The sequence below is a fragment of the Neodiprion pinetum genome, chromosome 7, assembly GCF_021155775.2.
Source record: "Neodiprion pinetum isolate iyNeoPine1 chromosome 7, iyNeoPine1.2, whole genome shotgun sequence".
NCBI classification, from domain to species: Eukaryota; Metazoa; Arthropoda; class Insecta; order Hymenoptera; family Diprionidae; genus Neodiprion; species Neodiprion pinetum.
Window position 1 is genome coordinate 22,166,015 of NC_060238.1, and position 21,457 is coordinate 22,187,471.

Sequence of the window (21,457 nt, forward strand, 5' to 3'; positions counted from 1 at the left end):
AGAGAGAGAGAGAGAGAGACACTCGACTCTCTACTCTACTCCACTTGACTTTACTCGACTTTATGTACCTGACTGCCTGTACAACCTCGCGTTGTTGCACGTTCATTGAAACTGTACGGTAGAACTGCAAGGGAGGAAGAGAAGACACTCGACGACGAGCTTTTGCCGCAAACAAGGTCTGTTGGGGGGGGGGGGGGGGGGGGGGGTGGTTGCACCGTATCCTGTAAAAGTGTAACCTGACCCAACTTAAACGAACCTAAGCTAACCTAACCCAATCTAACTTGACTCGACTTATAACCTCACCTAACTTTTTACCTACGGATCTGGTAGTTTGACATCGTATAACATCGGATAGGGAGAAGAAGAGAGAGGTATTTGCGGGTTTGTTTTCCATTTTAATTGTCAGTCTTTCTGTACTTGTAACGAGCAGTTGGTTCACTCGAATTACTTTGCTGTTTTGCCCGCGTTTTCTTTCTTTTTTTCTTGTTCCTATTGCATGCGAGTTTTTTTTTTTTTTTTTTGAATAAAGCTTCTTGAAGCCATCGCCTTTAAAACTACTCTCATTATATCTATGTATTATATCTATAAAGAGCCGGATGAACGGTAAGGAACGAGGGTAAGAAGGGTGAGAAAATATATATATATATATGTATATGTATATATAAAGTAGGAAGGAAAAAAAAATTTAAATAGAGAAAGAAAGAAAGAAAGAAGAAAATGAAACTGAGAGAAGGGCGTCAATCTGATAGCCACTGAATAAGGGGCTGCTCGAAGGGGTCGAGTCAATCACTTACCGAGGAAGTCATCCGGGTAGCCAGGCGAAGACCTTATACCACCTCCTCGGTCGCCTTCTTATACACGAGCTATATACATTCCCGGGCCCCCGAAGTGTCCCGTGGGAACTTTTAACGACTCGATTTCCCCGAGTGACTACAAGAGGCCAAATTTCAACGAGTAAATCGTTTTAAGCTCACGGAAATTGCCGTTCCTTGGCTGTACCTCCTTATCGTCTCTCTCGCGTTACCTTTTTTTTTCTCTTTTTTCTTTTTCTTCTCTTCACCCTCTCCTTTCATTCCCTTTCTCCATTTTTTCCTCACTTCGATTCATTCGCGGAACGTACAAGCGTGTACAAATAATACTGTTACGAGTTGTAATATCGTAACTCTTTCTTTCTTTCTTTCTTAAGGTTTTTTTTTTTTTTGTTTTTTTTTTTTACCCGGAATTTTGCCACGAAACGTAAATGTAAATTGAAAAAGTTTATACGCTTGTGTTGTAAAAAGTCGGAACGTTTTTGCATACAGTGGAATTCGTTTATTTCTTCTTATTTTTCAATACTTATTGACAATCTTCACTTTTGCACGGAGTTAAATTGACAATTTCTGATCGGTATCAACTGTAGTTCAATTGTTTGATCATGTTTTGTAGATTACTGTATGTACGATTTCATTTTGCATGCAACGATTATACAGATTTGCAATTAAAAAATTGCACAGGTTTTTTAATACTGGTTCTTACAAGATTTTTACTCACCGAAACCGGGGAAAATACGAAAGAATTTTACAAGAAATATTGTTCAGTTTATCGTGATGAAATGGTGGTTTTTTTCATTATTCTTATGCTTTTTTTTTTTTTTAATGCAAACACCTCGCACTTTGCAAAAATACCGTAAGCGACGGAGTCAAACGGAAGTCATATTTGGATTCAGCAGACTAGAAAGCGTAATATTTACCAAAAACATCCCATGCGGATGAAAACAAATATATATTTTTTTGCAGACCTGTGTTATCACCGAGAGAATACCGTCTTATTTGGGCGATGATTCTAGATCAGAAACTCATTTTCACAAGGTCTAAGTCGATTTTAAACCATGTTGGCTACGTTCGAGTGTTTCTCTCATTTTCGGACTCAATTTTCACCCTTACGGATATTTTAATGATTTCGATTGTGGTTTCATCTCTTAGGAGCAGTTCTACCACCACCTCACAAATGCACCATTTTACCTAGAATTGATCTTTCTCTCTGAATTCGATATTTTTTTATTCACAGTACGATACCTCTCAACAGTTTCTACAACCAATCCTGATTCCAATCACTCAAACATATGATCGTGATATTTTAAACACTTAAAATTTATGGTGACGTTTTTGTCGGTTCAAATAATCGTACTTCGTTTTCGACTTAGTCTTTGTACATGGTATTTTATGTATAACTAACCGACCCGGCAAAGAATAGATCCAGAATTATGTCACGATCGTTTTTAATCGTACTTCCAACGTGTCCGGTTCTCGGGTTTTTCTCTTCCATTTTCTACCACGAATCTGCGAATCTTACTTCGTTCAATCTGGCATTGTACAAATCTCTGAAAACATGCGACTATCTCTTAATTGTCGCCACTTTGACCACGTTCGTAAACGTCACTAAATTGCATATATCCAGTTTCGCATTTTCGAATCTTAAAGAGGCGGACAGTTTTCCCCTTTTAACGTGTTTAACGATAAAAGTCACGTCAGAGCTCAGAAGTTGAGGCGAGTTAAGTCGCGTTAAGTTCGGTTAGGACCTTATAAGTTCTAAGAAGAGTCCTTCTCTCTACGGTTGCAGAAGGTCTCCTCGAGATTCGTGAGTGGGTTTGGAATTCGAGTTCGAACGCGTTGACGTCTCCTCTTCGTGTAATTGGCCACCCTTCGTTTCTTTTTTCCCTATCCCTCGCTCTCAGAGCTTGGAAAATAAAAAAAAAAAAAAAAAAAAAAATAAAAAAATCGAACTCTCTTGACATTTGCTTTCGATTTCATTCAGCAGCTCTGCCCAAGTTCGAATTGCGTCGGTTCGTTAAGCGGATAAAAGGATCGATCGGGGCTCGTGTTGGCTTCGTCTTGGTTTTTTTCTTTATTTATTTATTTTTTTTATTTATTTTTATTTTTATTTTTCTCTTACTTTTCATACCTTTACGTAATTGGAGCAGCAGCAGCAGCGGTTCGACGATAAGAGAAAATTGAATGGCTCTCTCTGATATTTGGTAAATAACTGATATACCTACTAAAGGATCAAATACTTGTACAAGACCGAACACTTTGGTACAAAGCAGAAACTTCAGCGAAGAGAATTTGCGAGGATCCCTTTTGTGCCCTTTGTATCGTTTCGTTCTATAGACGCGTGTTTTACGCAGTCGAAAACTAAAGTCGAAGTATGTGTGTTTCTTGATGAGGTATCCTACTCGCTAATCAGTTTCGGGTTAATTACGCTAATTGCTGTTTGGCTCCTGCACGGCTTTTCTTCTCAACTCGGTTTATTTCACTACACGCGTACAACTTCACCAACGTTTCGCCTTAAGTTTCAATCTCGATGTATGCACTAGTTAAACACTCTCGTAGCTATCTGTAGGTTTAATTGATAAACACCAGGTTTTAACGACAATCTTAGATTCCAGCAAAATATTCCGAAATTGTATACTTGCGGATATTTTGAAAAATTTATATTATCAATTTTGAAAAGTTTTTCTCCGAGTAATGGTATTGTTCTGATGTTTTTTCACGATACTTTTTATCACCGTGAAAAGGAAAGAATTACGTCGATCTGTACGACACACTTTCGCGATGATGGCGAAAAAACGATGGAGGGAAAAATTTTTAACTGATATGACTTGGCAGGCAAATGGAAAAGTTTTGAAAGGAAAGTTGGAAGGAGAGGAAAAGAATTTATAAAATTTTTAAGAAATACGTAGACGAACGTATGTAGGAAAGGTATATGCTTGGCGGTAAAAGATTGAGAATCGATTTATTTCCGGTAGGATCGGAAGTTGAAATTAAATGGGTCATGGCAATTTTTCATGCCCATTATTTGATTGTAAAATTTTGTAAGTTTAAAATTTTCTCATCCAGCCATTTCCGAGATCAGTTTCGTTGTATCTTATACTTGTATATGGGGCATTCCACGCCAGTTCGATCTGGGCTTTAACCCTTGACCTCTCAGATTTGGCGCGCGATTTTTTCTACGATTGTTCTCACTTTGATAGGCACTCGGTTTTTTTTTTCTTGTTTTTTTTCGACTCAATTTGAATTTTCTACAATATTTAGAAACGATTTTATCGACCGACGAAAATTAAAAATTTGAAAAAATTCTGCAAAATCCTGCGTCAGATATCAAAATTTTTAAGCTTAGATCCGGACTGGGCCGATTTTCCCTTCTTACTGTTTTCAAGCTTTTGCCGAAAAGAAAAACGTTAAAAAAATTAGAAGCGAAAGTCATTTTACTGTGGATGGGTGCCGAAACATTTTTATACGTCACATGGGATTTTTGAGAATTTTTTCAGATTTTTCGGAACCGTTTTACCATTTGCAATTTATTTTTTTTATTGGCAAAATAAAGAAGGAAAAAAAATGATGGGAATATCATTAACACGTGTGAAAAAACTATAAATTTCTTTTTGACGATTTTCGGGATACTTTTGATTATATCGTATATATTATGTTTGTTTTTGTTGATAAAAAAAAAAAAAAATAGCGAAAAGCTTTCCCTCATTCAGATGCCCCTTTTTTCGCGATGTTGAAATTTATACTACGATCGTAAGAAGAAAGAAAATAAATAAATAAAAGAAAAAGCAACTCCCGCACAAGGTTCGAAGGCATCTGCAGAGGTTTTGTTGCCGATGTAGAGGTAACGACAGCTGCTCGAAATGGCCTTTGAGTTTCACGGATATACCCGCTGTGCCATCCTTAACCAACAAGGTCTTCGTGTATACCTGATATATCTATACTTATACATGTATATGCATCAAAGTGTATAAAATACAATATGTATGGTAAAAGAAGGCGGGTGAAAGACAAGTAGCCTGTATACGCGTACGGGGTAATGCGATACCTGCAAGGATCGTTCTCGCGAAGACTCGTGGTAAGGAGGAACTTACGCGCAGAGCTTTTCTTTTTAAAAAATTTTTTTTTTTTTTCTTTTTTCAACTCCCCGGTTCACCGTTTTCAGAGAAAAACGACGGTTGTTTTAAGCAAGCCGAAAATGAAAAGCGTGAATTTTCAATCGATCCTGACTTTTCGAAATTTAGAGAAACACTTCCGATCATTTTTCGATCGATGTCTGTCTGTGTGTGCGAGTTTACGGACGCGATCAATTTTCTTTCTTTCGACGATTTCGATTTCGACGCGGCTTTTCAAAATTCAGAACCGTTCAGATTTTGGGTTAGATCGGTTGTCTGTTCTTTTTAATTATTTAAATAACAAGATTTCAACGAATACGTGAGAGAGAGAGAAAGAGAGAGAGAGAGAGAGGGGAAAAAATATATAAATAAATGTGCTCGATTCTATAATAATTTTCGTTACCGTGGTTTGGTTCAATTATAGCTACGTGAATAAGGAACAGATGAAATGACGGATAATTGTTACGAAGAGACACGTGATGCATGCTATTTATGCAAGGGAAGTTGTCAGGCGGTGTCAGCTTGTGCACATCCATATATCTAAGCTTAATTACTGCTGGGTTATAACGAGTAAATTACATGCGTGTGTATGCACACCGATATATATATATATATATATACATATATATATATGTATATGTATGTGCGGATAATTAACTCACCTTCTCGATAATGCAAACGAGATTAATTATGGATCCAACGTCGACGTGATGCTCACCGCTACCCAATATGAACGCCTCCGGTATTACGATTTTCAAATTCACGAAGTGAGACAGGATACCGGTGCTGGTCGACACCTGGAGCATAGGATAGAAACGTGTTACAATTAGACGAAACGATATCAACGACAAACGCACACGCGCACAGATCTTTGTATTATATGAATTTCAATATACCCAGGAGGAAACGAAACACGCGTACAACTCGATTAATCCCGCCTACCGGCTGTGGCGCAATAATATTATCATTGCGTTAAGTAATTCTAATTACAGGCTTATTGCTAGATACGCGTGTGTTACGTGTGGGGCCGATATGAAGTTGCGAATTTGAAAAGTTCCGAAAAATGATAAATTCGGAATTATTTGGTGGCGAAAGTTGAGGCGGCCAAGTCGAACTTTGAAGAAACAAGAAAAAGTTTCGATTGCAAGACGGAATGCAGACGGCTCGATATGTTTTGAAGTTTAAGTTACGATTGAGCGAAATGACGGAAAATTAAGTTTTTATACAGTGAAATTTCGACTAATTAAGATGTACTCGCACAGCGCGAGAAATTCACGGAATTGAAAGTATTGGATCGTTCGGAATTTCGGTGTTTTAGATTTTTAAATTTTCTCGCTATTGCACTTTTGGAGAACTTTGAATTCTGACCTTTCAAAATTTTTTGAACGTCGGGCTTACGAACATTCGAAACTTTGATGTTTCTTCAAAGTTTGATCACTTTACTTCAAGATTCGCGACGAAGAAATTTGGATTTTAGCGCTTTCGGAATTCTTAAAATTCGGAATTTCAACCCCGCCCCTATTATCTACACTCATCGTATAATTGTGTTACGTTTTGTGAAACGTGCGTAGAAAGAAAAGGTTGTACGAAGAACTTGAATGTGAAAAAAAAAAGGAATAAGAACTACAAGAAGAGCGTTTCGTGCCTTTTCGTCTGATTTTTCAAAAAACTTGGCGAAACGTCGGGTTGGAAATAAAGGGTGAGCCCACGTATGGAGGAAGGTGAAAAAAGTACAAAAAACGCAAAACGTATATAGTATGTCAAGTGGAAGGCGAACCGGCGGAACACTCGGGCTTTTAATCCAGCTTGCAAACGTTTTTTCATCACCTTTCTTTCGTATAACAAATTTGCATGATCAATGCGCGTTGCAAAACACCACGCGTTATACACGCGACCTGTTTTATGCTCCTAAATGCGAGTGGCAAATTTTTATTTTGGCTCTGTCGTTTTTTTTGTCGCTTTTTGTTTTTTGTTTTTACTTTGTTTAACGTGCAGCGTAATTAAAGAGGAGAATTAAAAAAGGGTCTGAGGCTGTGCGACAAGGAATTTCGAAAAACGGAAAAACGGTATTTTCTCTTTGCCGCATATTTGTTTATGAACAGAAAAAAAATGACAGTTGCAGCCTTTTTTTTTTTTTTTTTTATTCTCATTCTCAATTAACGGCGTGTTAAATATGCGCGTGAAAAAATCTCAGCAGACGGGAATTTCTTCCGTCAATATATCTTGACTATTCAACGATACGCGTTTGAAAAAGAATATATTAATATAACAGTCGAAATACGGTTTTTTGAAATATGCGATATGCGATTGGTGAGGTGAAAATACAGGAAGATCGAAAAATGAAAAGGCCACTATGTTGAATATTCTCAGAAGCGAAAACTCGTTTTGAAAAATTTGAAAATGTAGAAAGTTGATTTATGGAGAAGTAGAAAAATCGATAATATAGAATCGTTTACAGATTCTAGATTTTGTTCTTCTAGATTTTATCTCTCTGTATATTCAATTTTCTCCACTCGAACTTTCTACATTTTGATAATTTTGCGAATCAAATTTTCACGTTTTCGAAAACACTTGTAATTTTTATTTTCTCGGTATGTTTTTTTTTTTTTTTTTTTCTCCTGTTCTATACGTAAAAGCTCCTTCCAGAGAATACAAAGAATACATTCAATTGATTTGAATTCTTCACAAGGCGGATGAAGAAAAAAAAATATACATGAAAAAGTTGAAGTGTTGTATGTTTGTTATTATGAAAAGTGCTTCGTAAAAATGTTTCCATTTATTAATGATAATTTTTTTCTTTTCGATTATCCCGATATCTTTTCGATTTTTCGTTTTTTTTCCTGCATCATTCACCCTTCGAGTCGTAATGATAAATATTGTTACCAACTAATTTACATCTATTTTTTGTATAATTACAAAACTGTTCAACATATTTCTTTTTGGTTTATTTGCTAGTTCCGATAGTATACTAATAGTATACTATAGGTTTTCAATACTCGAGAGTAATTATTGCGATATAATGCGTATTATTATTGCTAGAAACAGATTTATTGAAAAAAAAATCGTGAACTTTGAGGGAATAATTCATTGCCGAGAAAATCACCCCTCTACACGTATACATTATAGTTTAGAAAAATTATAAGTTTTCAAGATGGCCGATTAAGAATCTGAAATCGGATTTAATAAATTCAAAATGGCGGACTAAAGTTTGAAATTCGTTCGAATACGGAGAAAAAACCCTGTCCAGGGGTTTTCGGGGTCGCTGATTACTAATTTGAAATCAGATTTCGAAAATTCGGTACAGCGCGTCCAATCAACGATCCCGAAAACCTCAGGATCAAATTTCAAATTTTGATCCGTCGTCTTGAAATTTCTGAAACCTGATTCGCAATCAGCGACCCTTAAAAAACCATACACGCAATACTGTCGTGTTACAAAAGTTGACTCAGCAGAATGACGTTTGACGGCAAAGGCTTAAAATCCCGCCGTAAACCGCGGGAAAAATGTCGTCGAATCGCGGTAGGTAACCCTCGATATGCCCACTTACGTTTTCTTTTTTTTTTTTTTTTTTTTATTCTTTTCCTCCTTCTCTTTCCCTTCTTTTTTTTCGCGCGGGGCCGTGAGTGGCGGCGAGGTATCGAATATTGGGGGTTGATGACGGAGTCTCGGGTTCACGTTACCCGAAAACCCGCAAAGTCGGGCCTCGGCACGTGGGTCGAGTATCCCTATTCCCGTCACGCGTAGATGTAAGCTGACTCAACGGCGAAAAGCTTCGGGGGTGGATGGGGGGCGCTTCTCTCGACTATAAGTAGGTACCTATACTACCTGCGCCCGCTGCCGTCGATCACTCAAAAGACAAAACTTATACCTCTATAACCTACTTGTACGAGCGAGATATCGTTGGAGGTGGTGAAAAAGGTAAAGGGTTGAAAGAAAATTGGGGGTGAAAAAAATTGAAATCATTTCGCACGGAGCGGTTTTCAGTCGTTACGCGTGGATCGATCTGTCAGAACCAAGGGTGTCTTTTACTATTGAGAAAAATATCTGTAATAAAAGTGTATAAATTTTTGAATATTCTCGATTTGTGCAAAGTTACTTGACGTATTGACGTAAAGTTATCTTTTCTATTGTCAAAATATTCACAAGAAAATACTATTCGTCATCTTAGTTTAAGTATCGTTAGCGAAGTATATTTTTTTACTCTAAGAGTGTCTGAAATTAAATCCAATTTTTGATGCTTTTTACACCGGTATAAGGTAACTACGTGTGTACCGGGACAATCCGTTGAAACTTGAAAACCGACCGCGCATGCGCCAAATAATTAAGTCTCATTGGTCGGCGAAATCTTCCCGCAGCGATATTCTTGTCCGAGATGCAGGCGGGCCAACCTACGAAAAATGTGTACGTTTGAATTTTCAAAGAGCGTAAGCATTAAATTCCGACCGTTCTTTGAATAATCAACTTTCCGACCCGACAGCAAATGCTTCCCAAACCTTTCCGAGACACCACCTCAATTATTTGAGATTCTAACCTCGAAAATTCGTGTTTCGACCACATCGCCGCCAGGAACAGAGTTCGACGGCTGAAAGCTCGCGCGTGCGCAGTTTGATTCTCAAGTTTCAAGAGATCGTCCCGGTATAATGTACTAACGAACGGGGTTAGATTTTGCGGAAGTATTCTATCACGTTGTGCGCGCACCGTTCTATAACTGTGATAACAGGCGAGAGATAAGTATCTTGAGTTGAAGAAATTGTTTAACCGTAGCGGTGGTTATAACCAAACAATGAGAAGAGAGATTATGCCGTTTCGGTGGTTGAACCTCAACCCCCGAGATTTTCACCGTCTACCCCACATCCCCGTAAATCCCGGCAACTATATTATATATCTACGCGCTTCGCGCGATATCCAACCCGGCTGTGGACTCATTGTACCCACTCTCTACAATTATACGTACAAAGTATTACATGTAGCTATATTGTAGTATGCATGTTAACTTTCTACTTTACGCCATATTTCAGACGATTTCATGGCTCCCTCGCCAGCGCTTTCGGGTTATAGGCATGCATGTATACCTGTACTCTTTTTTTCTCCAATCTTGGAATCTCGCCTATAACTGTATGTAGGCTCGGTGAAGAATATTGAACCTTGATGTGTTTGTACGTGGCATTCCGCGTCGAATTAGCCGTCCGTACACCTCGCTCGGCCCTTTGGTTTTAGTCATTTTTTTTTTTTTTAGTAGGGTGTTTTTACCGATCCAAACGGGTTTTTTTATATTTTCAGATTTTTTTAACCGCCGGTGAAACTTGAAAAGACAAAAAGAAAAAAATAGTAAACCAATTTCGAGAGCGCCATTTTTTTTTTTTTTTTTGTTCAAATCTCGAAAAATTCACACATATTCTATGATTTGAAATGTGATTTTTGAGGCATCGCACCATAATGGGATCTCAATGATTACCGTATTTTTCTTCTCCCAAGTTTGTAGTTTTTCCATTTGAAAAAAAAATACAAAAAATTTTAAAAAAATGCAGCGCCGTGTGTAAAATTGATTCCCATCCCAACTTCGAGTTAAAAACAAAAAATAAATAAATTAAACACCAGTTTTCTTCTTTCTTACTCCGCAATATACAGGGATGTTTTTTTTTTTTTTTTTTCGACACCCGTTGTAAACAAAGTTGCGAACAATATCTCGATCCGGTTACGCAAATTGCAATATTCTTCGTAATTGTAATATCGTTACTCTTATAGGTTTAACAAGGAAAGAAAACCGGTATCTTTTACGAAAGTAAACGAAATAAATACGCTCAAAGAAATCTTGATATTTTCCTCTCCCGAGTGAAAGAATAATTATAAATATAATAACAGGACACTTGACGAAGAAGCTTTTACTTGTTGTGTAGGTACTTGTTATGTCGGCTAGCTTCTTGTACCTTATACGTTACAATCTTTATTTTTCTTCACCCACATATGTTTCTCGTCTGACGTTAGCTGCATAGTTTATTATTGATATCCTTGGATCCTCGGAGAGAAACTTACAAGTATTCATCGTATATGATGAAATGATATTTGCAGGGATTGAAACTGCGAGTGTCACGCGATCTTTTCATCGGGTTAAACATTTACAAATGTAATACGGGGTTGAGAAAAATATAACGAGATATATATATTTATATTATGTATGTGTACATAAAGTTATAAAATATTTTGGTAATATAATCGCCGGTAAAAGGCGCGCGTCTTCTTTTTATATAATTTCTTCGCTTGGAAAACAACTCATAAATTTTCCCAGGAAAGATGTAAAAGAGCTTTTTAACGACTTTGCGAAACGTCGAATGGCTTCGCTGTATAGGGGTGTAGGTACGTCTCGATGTATGTACGTATACACAAGGTATTATTATTATTCTCTCATGTATCGTACACGATCATCTCTGCACGTGTGTATTCAAATGAGATGTGAAATTTCGATTGCTCTTCGATTTGTCATTATTTTTATCGTATTTATTATTATATTATTATTATTATTATTTTTACTGTAGACTTGTCGATAATACATAGTATATTATATGTTATATCGAAACGGTTCTGCAATAGTTTTATACAAGCACATCGTTACGATTGTATTCAATATTAGGTTTTACTAAAATATGTAAGCTGGTACGAACAGTTTTCAGTTTTCTTTTTTTTTTTTATTATCTTAGATGCAAAGCTCACATGTGATTGAAAATTTATCCGGGAATCGTGACTTTTAAAATTCGTTTATAAAACAGAAATAAAAATTTCGGCCAATTACTTTGGAGGAAATAATTGATTTTTATGCAGATGTAACAGTGTTATTGCTCTGAAACTATTGACGATGAAACTGTTTTTTTCTTTTTAAATCTGTTGATAAAATTCGTGCAGGATTTAATTCTTTTTTTTATTTTTGTTATTTTTCTCTTTATAACTATGCGAAAGTTTTCGAATCGTCATTTTATAAGTAGATACACAAGGCCGGTTGCCCGTGCAGATTCCGATGCTGACATCTTACCGACATTTTTACCGCTTCACAGCTCAGACGCAAACCATCTTTCTTCTTTTTTTTTTTGATGACCTTATCGACGGTCGGTAAAGTTAAACAGTACGGGAATAATCTCTACCTGAAAAAATTGGTTTGTGTCTGAGCTGTGAAGCAACTAAGAATGTCGGTATCGGAATCTGTACGCAGAACCGGCCTTATATAATATCTGCATTGATCATTTATTTATCTTTGTTTCCAAAATTTTGTAAAGCTGTTTAGCATGTTGTACGATCCGTAGAATAAATCCTCTCCAAATAAAAAAAAACGGAGATGAAAATGGACAAAGAAGAGTGAAAAATCAAGAAAACGGGAAACGGTGAAAATTCAATTTCGCATAACATACGATTCTCGCTGAAACGTCGGCCGACCACGAATCCTATTATGTCTGTAAACGTTGTTGTCCGAATTGTGAAAACAGTTGACGGGACGGTTTTTGGTTGAACCGACGTTCCGCTAGCCGTGTTTCGCATTCTTTATTCCACCGGGGCGGTCATCCCTTTCCAAAGCCTTCATCCCTGTACCCAACAACAAGCTTCTTCGCTCTGTTTAACATAATCCGTTTAACGGAATTATCCGCTTATTATGTCTTCTGTTACACCACTTAACCACGCAAGTAGGGAAATGCGAAGGGTAGGAGAGAGAGAGAGGGAGAGAGAGAGAGAGAGAGAGAGAGAGAAAGCGAGGGTGCAGGGTTTCGGGCTCTCCCGATTATATCGCCGGCTGGCTGGTTTGCCTCGATGTCTCGAGATCTTTGTCTTGAATTTTAATCCGCCGCCTTTTCGCGCTGCTGAGCCTCGCTTTGCACGCTTCGCCTGTTAACTTCTCCCTACGCTCGCTGAGTTCTTTATTTATTTTTTCTCCCGCCCCCACCGAAGGCCGGCCCTGATTTTTCCACACCCCCGGCGGCAGCTCTTCTCGGTGGCTCGAAATTTATTTCGCCGCAGGTTGTGAGGCGCTGATTTTTTTTTTTGTCGTCTTCTTTTGCTCATCATTTTTATTTCATAAAAATTGATTGAAAGTTTTTTTTCTCACACCGAGCGTGAATAATCGTTTGGGTATAAATTTTGTTTAAGCCTGTTTTTTTTTTTCTTATTTGTGTGCGTGCGTGCGGGCGTGTGTGTGTGCGTGTGTGTGTGCGCGTGCGTTTTTCTTTTGTTCAAATTTTTTGTTCGATTCCGAAATTAACAGTTTTGGTAAAAGAAGAAAAAACATACGTAAAAACCATAGAGCAGGGAATTTGTTTGTTTATTTATTTGTCGCGTGTTTATTTCATTGGACCAAATGCGTATACATATATATACGATGGCGTAACGAGTATTTTTATTACGTTCGTTTTTTTTTTTTTGTTTCTTCTTTCACCTTACGAGTCAATTAAATTTGTTCGATACGAAACGAACGGAAAAAGAGCAACGACAAAATAATTTCATCGCTCAGTCTGATAATTGACAGGTTTTCTTTTTTTGTCTTTTTATTGTTGCTGTTGTTGTTATTATTATCGTTATCATTATTACTATTATTATTATCATTATTGTGAGATTGTTCGAGCTGTAACGCACATTTACATGAATAGATACGTCGAAACGGGAAAACAGCTTGTTAGCGACGTAGCGGAATTTTCTTCCGTGCTCTGATTGTGGGATTTACGGAGAGACGAGAGATGGCAAAAATACTTCCTTTGCTCATTGTATGTATGTGACATCACTTTCCGACAATAAAAGTTTTCCAAGCCGTTCCAACTCGCTATCATCTACTTTTCGAGTTCCGTTAGATCCGGGAAAAATTCACAGCGCCTACAAAGAAGGAAAGAAGAAAAAAAAAAAAAAAAGAAAGAAAGAAAAAAACCTCCCGCATATATATGCCGCGTTTGACAGGTAAAGCTTCCAAAGCTCCGTCTCCTCTTTCGGTGTTTCATTATTATTGTATATAAAGGAGGGGAAAAAAATGTACGTGTTACATGTACAGTATTTTTTTTCGATACACGTATAATTTACCACCGAAGGTCGTATATAATAATAATAATAATAATAATAATAATAATAATAATAATAATAATACAAGTAACTCGACTCGACAATATTTTCAAATGCTTTTTGTGGTAAAAATGTTAGACATTAACCTTTATTTCGTATAACATTGCTGGCACCTTGGGATCGTTGATGACCCCAACTGAAAATTGTTTACTGCGACGAAGTAATTTAATATTTTGATTTGATTTTTTTATTTTTCTTTGTTTGGGTCAACATTCAAGTGTCCTTTAGAAGATAAAAAAAAGGTGGCAGCAGTAATTTTTGATTTTAAGATAGTAAAAACTTGAGTCACATCTTCAAACCTTCAAGTTACGAAAATCTTGATAAATATTCCTTACGTCGCGAACGTAACGAAGGTGTCAGTGAAAGTTTAACTTTCCTCTATTCGTAAGAGCTTGTTGTTAGTCAGCAGCGTTCGTACAAGTGTGTGTGTGTGTGTGTGATGATCTTCCGCCTAGGTTTACAAATATCGTTATATCTTCGAAAGCGTTGATACGATTGCAACGCGGTGAAGCCTAAAATACAGCCGGACGTCGTGGCTATCCAGAGAATAAAAAATTACGAAAATCGGTACGGCAGTTATCGAGTTATCAGCGAATATACGGACAACAGAGAGAGATGTTGAGTTTTTGAATAACTGTTATCTACAGAGGGAAGAGTATGAGAAGAGAAGAGAAGAGAAGAGATAATAAGGAGCTCGGCTCGTGGCGTTTCGCGCAGAGTTCTCTTACTTGGAAAAGGGATTATTAATATTTTAATCATCTTTGCACCGAAAGCGGGTTACCGTAACTACGCGTCTCGGGGTCTCTCGGCCTGCAGACTCTCAGCTCCTGTATACCTACAACCTACACCCTACACTTCCCTACTAATATATAGAGTTATAGGTGCTACTGCCGCATGCCGCCGTCTCTGTAAAATAACTCTGCAACTGTATATCGTCGTATACTATGCATGTATTTATGTATGTACATAATTGTCTAGGTATGTAAGCAGAAAGCGAGAGAGAGAGAGAGAGAGAAAGGGGGGGGGGGAGAAGATCCATCTACTCTTCGCCGCAGACACTCGGGGAACGAACGAGAGATGGGGATGAAGATGAAGGAGGGCTGGTTGAGCCTACAAATTAACATCTTGGGTGGGTGTTTCAACCGTTCTCTCTCTCTCTCTCTCTCTCTCTCTCTCTCTCTCTCTCTCTCTCTCTCTCTCTCTCTCTGATTCCCTCTCTAATTACCCCCTGGTTATACCCTCTCTCCCTCTAGTATTCATCCATCTCTAGCTGGACCCTCTTTGTCTTGTCGTATATATATATATATATATATATATATATATAATATATACACCATGTATTCGCTCCTTGTGCAGCAAAGCCGGATTGCTGGGCTCGCATTTTCAACACCTTTACCAGTGTGAAGGTGCGCTGTTTGTTTGCGGGTTTCTGGCGAGATGTGGTCGTGTGGACTTGGACTTGGACGTGGACGTGAACGTGGGTGTTTGCTACCTACCATCTTCCATCCGCCTTCCTTACACCCAAACCTCGCACCTCGAGCTACTCGTGACTATGAATTCTCCTTAGGTCCAAGACGGTCTGTTCCAAGGGGATGCACATGGGCTCGTTAAGGACGGCTTCAAGCCCGGGATTTAGCTACGGTTGGGGATAGAAAATAGAGAGAGAGAGAGAGTGAGAGAGCTTTCGAGCCTCGAATACATTCATTGTCTGTCATGGGGAGGCTCAGCTCCTTATTCTACTCCGCACTCCATCGGGTATCCTGAAAACGCCGCTGCGATGTTTATCTTCTTTTAATTCTTTCGCAACCTCTTGTGCAAACCCAAAAATAAAAGAAAAAAACACAATTCCGAACACACAGACACGAGGTTCTGACAAAAGTTTTAAAGGCAAACAAACGATCCTTTCGCGATGCGCGGCACGTTTCTTGATCGGAAAGGAATTGTTGCGTAATCGGTGTTTGCGTCTTGTTAGATATGTTGTCTACTTTTTGTTGCTTTTTATCTCTACCTCGTCCTTCATTTCACCATTTCATTTTACGCAGAGGGATATAAGCTGGGTCTTTCAATCGTCGCATTGAGCTGAGTTGTTTAACTTCTTCATTTTTTATTTTTTATCTTTCTGTGTGTGTGTGTGTATGTGTTTTTTTTTTTTGTTTTTTTATCCACCTCTCCGGTTTCAGTGTCGTTTGAACCGTGTACGATATATACCTACACATGTATTTATTTTTTTTTCTCTCTCTCTTTCTCTGGAGCGACAACGCGCTCACGTATATTACATTATATTTAATTGCATGTAATATACGCCGCGTGTATTTGATCTTGGTATATACTGTAAGGGCGATTCGCTGACGTTATGTTATAACAAGGTTCTTCTTCGACTCTTTAGAACAAGGTGGATGAGGAGGATGAGGAGGATGAGGAGGAGGAACCGAGAGGAGAAGAGCTTTATAATACGTTGTCTCAAAGACTTTGTGCCAGGTTGAAATTGCGGTTGTGTGTATACGTGTGGATAAGGGGTGAAATGGAATGGTGACGGAGAGAGAGAGAGGGATGAGAGAGAGATGAGCAGGCACCGTGTATAACTAGTTTGTATAAATCACAATATCAATAGTCAAAAGAAAGTCAGACAGTACGAGATATCTTACACGTATTTTAAACAAGCGAGATATTGAATTTCAACATCTCTTCTTCTTCTTCTTCGTCTTTTTCTTTTTCATTATATACTATGTAAAATTTCGTCACACTCGAACAAATTTTATTATAATTGTATAACACGCACAGCACACGTATACGATTTGAGTTATATGTATGTTTATATACACATTGGGTATTAAAAGTGTATAAATACTAGGGTGGTTCTTAAAAAAGTGATTTTTTAATCTGGATTCGGTTCCACATAATTCAAAAATAATTCCGCAATTCTTTCAGATTTTTATCTCAATTCTAGCCTGTGCTACAAAGAGGGTGGATTCGACGCAACCCTTTCAGGGACATGTCAAATCTATCGAACGGATTTAGATGAAATTTGGTTATCGACGGATTTCTCGGGTCGCTGAGTACGGATCTGAACTCGATATTTGAAAATTCAAAATGGCGGATCCAATATGGTGGAACGAAATCCAAAAAGCTATTTGATTCCGATAAAACTAGGTATTCGGGAGTTTTCGAGTTCGCTGATTACGAATCTGAACTTACAAAATTACAAAATTGAAAATGGTGGATCCGATATGGCGATATCAAGTGACTTTTTGGGTTTTGGTCCACCATATTGGATCCGCCGCTTTGAATTTTGAAATTTTGAGTAAAGATTCGTAGTCAGCGACCCGCAAAACCCCGTTACACCAAATGTCATCTAAATCCGTTCGGTAGATTTGATGTGCCTCTGAAAAGGGTTGAATGGGGAAATCCACCCTCTTTGGGGCACCGGTTAGAGTTGTGATAAAAAACCGAAAAAAATTGGGTAATTATTTTCGAATAACGTGGAGCCAATTTGGGAGGCAGGCCGGTCGAAATTCAAAAATCACCATTTTAAGGACTACCCTAATGAATAAATATATGCGTGCATCTTTTTCATCCCTATTTTTCGCGAATGTTTTTTTTTCCCCTACTTTTACTTGTCCCCTTGCCGTTTCTTTTCAAAACCACCATTCGGATCGGCGCCGGTAACCGCTCGTTTATTCTACTTCTCGTCTCTTCTCGCTCTTCTTTTCACCCTCGCGCCGAGATATTTTGTTGAAGATCTCACTGATTACAGACAGAGGAGTAAAAAAAAAAAAAAAAATGAAGATAAACCGAAAAAGGCGAGAGATGAAGAGGAGAAAATATGTCTATTATCTGGCTTCGGGATGGGATAGAAAAAAAAGTCACTGTTTTTTATCTCGTCGCTACTTTCGTGCTCGTTTGCAAAAATGATAACGTAGACATGATAATACGAGCTTTCGTCGATCTTTTGTACGGTATATGATCCAGAAAATCGCGTCCTTGCATTCATCTCTATAATATTATTCTTATGCGCAAGAAAAAAATAAATAAATATTCAGAAGTAGGAGAAAAGCAGTAAGAAGAAAATGGGGTGTAAGAAAATTGTCTAAATTACTCGTTATTTTAGTTATTCATGTTGGGGGGAAAAAAAATTGCAACTTTCATCGGGCTGTACTTAATTTTGTTGTTTCTTTTCCTTTTTATATCGTTACCGATAGTGTACAAATATTGATTTTCTTTTTTCTGCCAGAAAATGAAAACGACTCCCTTGACTCATATTATACAGCAATTCGCTGATTGTCTCATCGTAATTAGTTTGCTTTTGATTCTTTCTGCTTCTCAGCATGCGAACGCAGGACGAAACTTTTTTTTTTTTATTTCTCTTCTTTATTGTTTATACAATCGTAAATCCTCAACGAACCTCGACTCATAATCCGCTCAAATCCATCCGTTTAAATGTACTATTCATATGTCGCTTCAGTTTTATCATTCTGTGATTTTCCTTTTTCACGTTCTTCTTCTTCTCCTTCTTCTCCTTCTTGGTCTTGTTCTTCTTTATTGCCGAATGGTGATGTTGTTGCACCGATGCTGTGCCCTCGGTTAATTTAATTAAAAGAAGAGCAGACAGCCCACCGTCCCAGAATCGAGCAGCGGGGTGGAGGATTGATGTCTTATTATTCACCGCTGTGGGAGAATTGACTACAGCACCCTTCGCATTTCGAGGCAAATTCTAACCTTGTACACGCGGCCATTCAACGACCTTTCGCAACTTTGCACACTAACGACGTTGAATCCGGTTTATATATATATATATACGAGTACGTAAGTGTATCCATACGCATGCATTATATACTCGTTTGATGTGCAGCGAAAATCACGCTGATTCGATGTCTCGAAGATACGTACGCCGGAAACTCTCCACGTCTGCTTGGCTGTAAGGCTGCTCGCTCATCAAACTGTTATCTATATTAATGAGTAAGACGAGCCCCTTATATTCTCTCCCTCAACCTTCAACCCTCTCTTCTCACTTCCTTCCTTCCTTCCTTCCTTCCTTCCTTCCTTCCTTACTTACTTACTTACTTTCTTCTGTATTTGGCCTGCTTCTTTGTCTCTATCCATGCTCATGCTGTGGAATTTTTCTGTAGAATGCGAATATATGTATTTCGGAGAATCTCGAAAATGCAGATGAAAGTCTAGACGTTGATAAGTCAATGTAAATTGGTATCAGGTATGACAGTGCAGAAAACGAAAATACGTGTAGGATCGTTGGAATTTGAACTAGTCTGTTTCGGCCTGTTTGATCCTATGAATGTGGGTGAGAAAAAAGTTGTTCCACTTTTGTTTTGCGACACACGTGTGAGCGTTTGAAAAAAAACATGTTCTTAGTTTATCGGTTTCACTGTTGCTTGGGGAATTATTATTTCTGAGGAGGTTGAATTCGAATCTGCCATCGGATTTTCAAAATTCTAAATGGCGGTGAAAATTTCGAAAAGTAATTGGACTTGGACTAAAAATTTTACGGTTAATGTTTATATCATTTTTTATACCGTGTTAGATATTTTTTCGTATTTAGGTGCTCGAATTTAAGTCAATTCGATGAAGTTCACTCAAAATTCAAATTGGCAACTACCATAATTTATCCGCCATTCTGAATTTTGGAAATTTGATTTCAGATCCAAATTCAGCGATCTCAGAAACTTTGAGATACTTACTTTAGTTAGATTCGAAAATTTTTTTGAATTTTCTCCCCTACATCGGATCCGTCATTTTGAATTTGTAAAATCTGATTTTAAATTTGAGAAACTCGGCGAGCTCAAAAACCATGATACTCAAAATTATAGGATAAATCTGACATATTTTTTTTTTTCGGATACAAAAATGACACGAAAATATCATTTTTGCCACACTGCTAAGGAGTTAATCCTCATTGATTTTTTCACGATTCTGAATTTTGGCTTATCTTTACTTTACGAAATACTGTAGGAAACATATTTGAGCGTCTCTGAAAATTAGGCATCCTGACAGCTAATCAACGATCCCAAAGACGTTGAACAAAATACAACAAAACTGTATTCCCGAAATGGATAATTGACCAGTTTTGTCGTATAATTCAGCTTCTTCGATATATTTGCGTTGGAAAAGGAACTATCCTCATTTTTCGGTCTTACTATTCGCAAGTAACTACGAAACGCTCTGTACAACAATATAGTTGTCGGATGAATTTTCGCCTTCGCCCGTATGACCTTTCTTTTCATCTTTTTATACCGCATACAACACTCGACGCAGAAGCGTTGTGTCCCAGTTTTGTAAAAATTGACTAAAACCGTTGTAGAAAAAAGTTCTTCAAAGCACCACGTCTGTTTATACGGCCGTCCTACAGTAGGTACAAGTATATGGAACCTTGGACGAGGAGATCACGACCTTATTCTCGCACGAGTCGCCTTAAAATTTGAAAAGGCTCAAAGCATCTTAGCGCGTCGGTGATTTTGCGTAACCGCAAGACTTAAACCCAAGACCGTGGAGCAAAGCGGCTCGATTTTGATACCGCAGAACCGACATCGGCACCGTCACCACCACCACCACCACCACCACCACCGCCACCATCATCACCACCACCACTAACGTTGCCGGATGAACGCCTTTCCTTCCTCGGTACAAGGTTATAGAGAGAAGGACCCTCGGAGCTGAGGAGTTGGTCCCTTATAATTGACCATCTCGATGAGACCTCGAATTACGAGACACGCGAGGACGAGGTTCAGCCCGGGAAGTATGTAACAGATGATCGAAGGAAGTTACCGCTCGGCTGATCCTGCTTCGGGATATTTCAATCATCCGGACTCGGTAATCCCCTGCACTGTGATATATATATATATATATATATACAACCTCCCTTCGATTAGCTGGTTACCAGAACGTTGGCGTAAATGAACCTACATCAGTTCATCCTCTCCAAGGTTTATAGCGCGTTGAATGGAAACATGGGAAACCCTGACTGCAATCGTCTCGAAACATCCACTCAACATGTCGTAGGAGGGATATCGATGTTTAGGTATTGAAAAATTCACGGTGTAGAGTAAAGAATTCGTAACATAGTCAAGGATATTTTCAGGTCATTTTTGGGATATTCGAGAACGTTAAAAATCAAATATTTGTAGGATAGGTGAAAATTTCTTGAAGGATAGTTTACAGGATCACCGGACATCGTGATAATGTGGACGTTTCTTGGGACCTTTTTTCAATACGACGAGTATAGAGGGAATTTTGAAAATCAAACGTTTTCAAATATTTATTTTCATTGGCGAAAAAATCTGCATCGAATATTTGAACGATACCCGGCGGCTTCTCGTGCTTCGATCTATCGAACAGATGGCTTCGATCACGATTCTTTCCCGTTTCCGTTATATAACCAAAGCGATGTTTCACAGTTGTACGTAAACGAAGACCTGCGGTTCTTGGTGTCGAAACATGAGT

General features: G+C 38.1%; 1 protein-coding gene across 1 annotated transcript in view; it reads right to left on the reverse strand.

Annotated features, from left to right (window-relative positions):
• The window catches only part of dpr12 (defective proboscis extension response 12), a 159,071-nt gene that overhangs the window by 24,013 nt on the left and 113,601 nt on the right, over positions 1–21,457 (reverse strand). Inside the window, exon 5 of the mRNA XM_046634921.2 lies at positions 5,584–5,718. Within this exon, the coding sequence (XP_046490877.1) occupies positions 5,584–5,718 (135 nt within the window). The remainder of the gene's footprint in view (positions 1–5,583; positions 5,719–21,457) is intronic.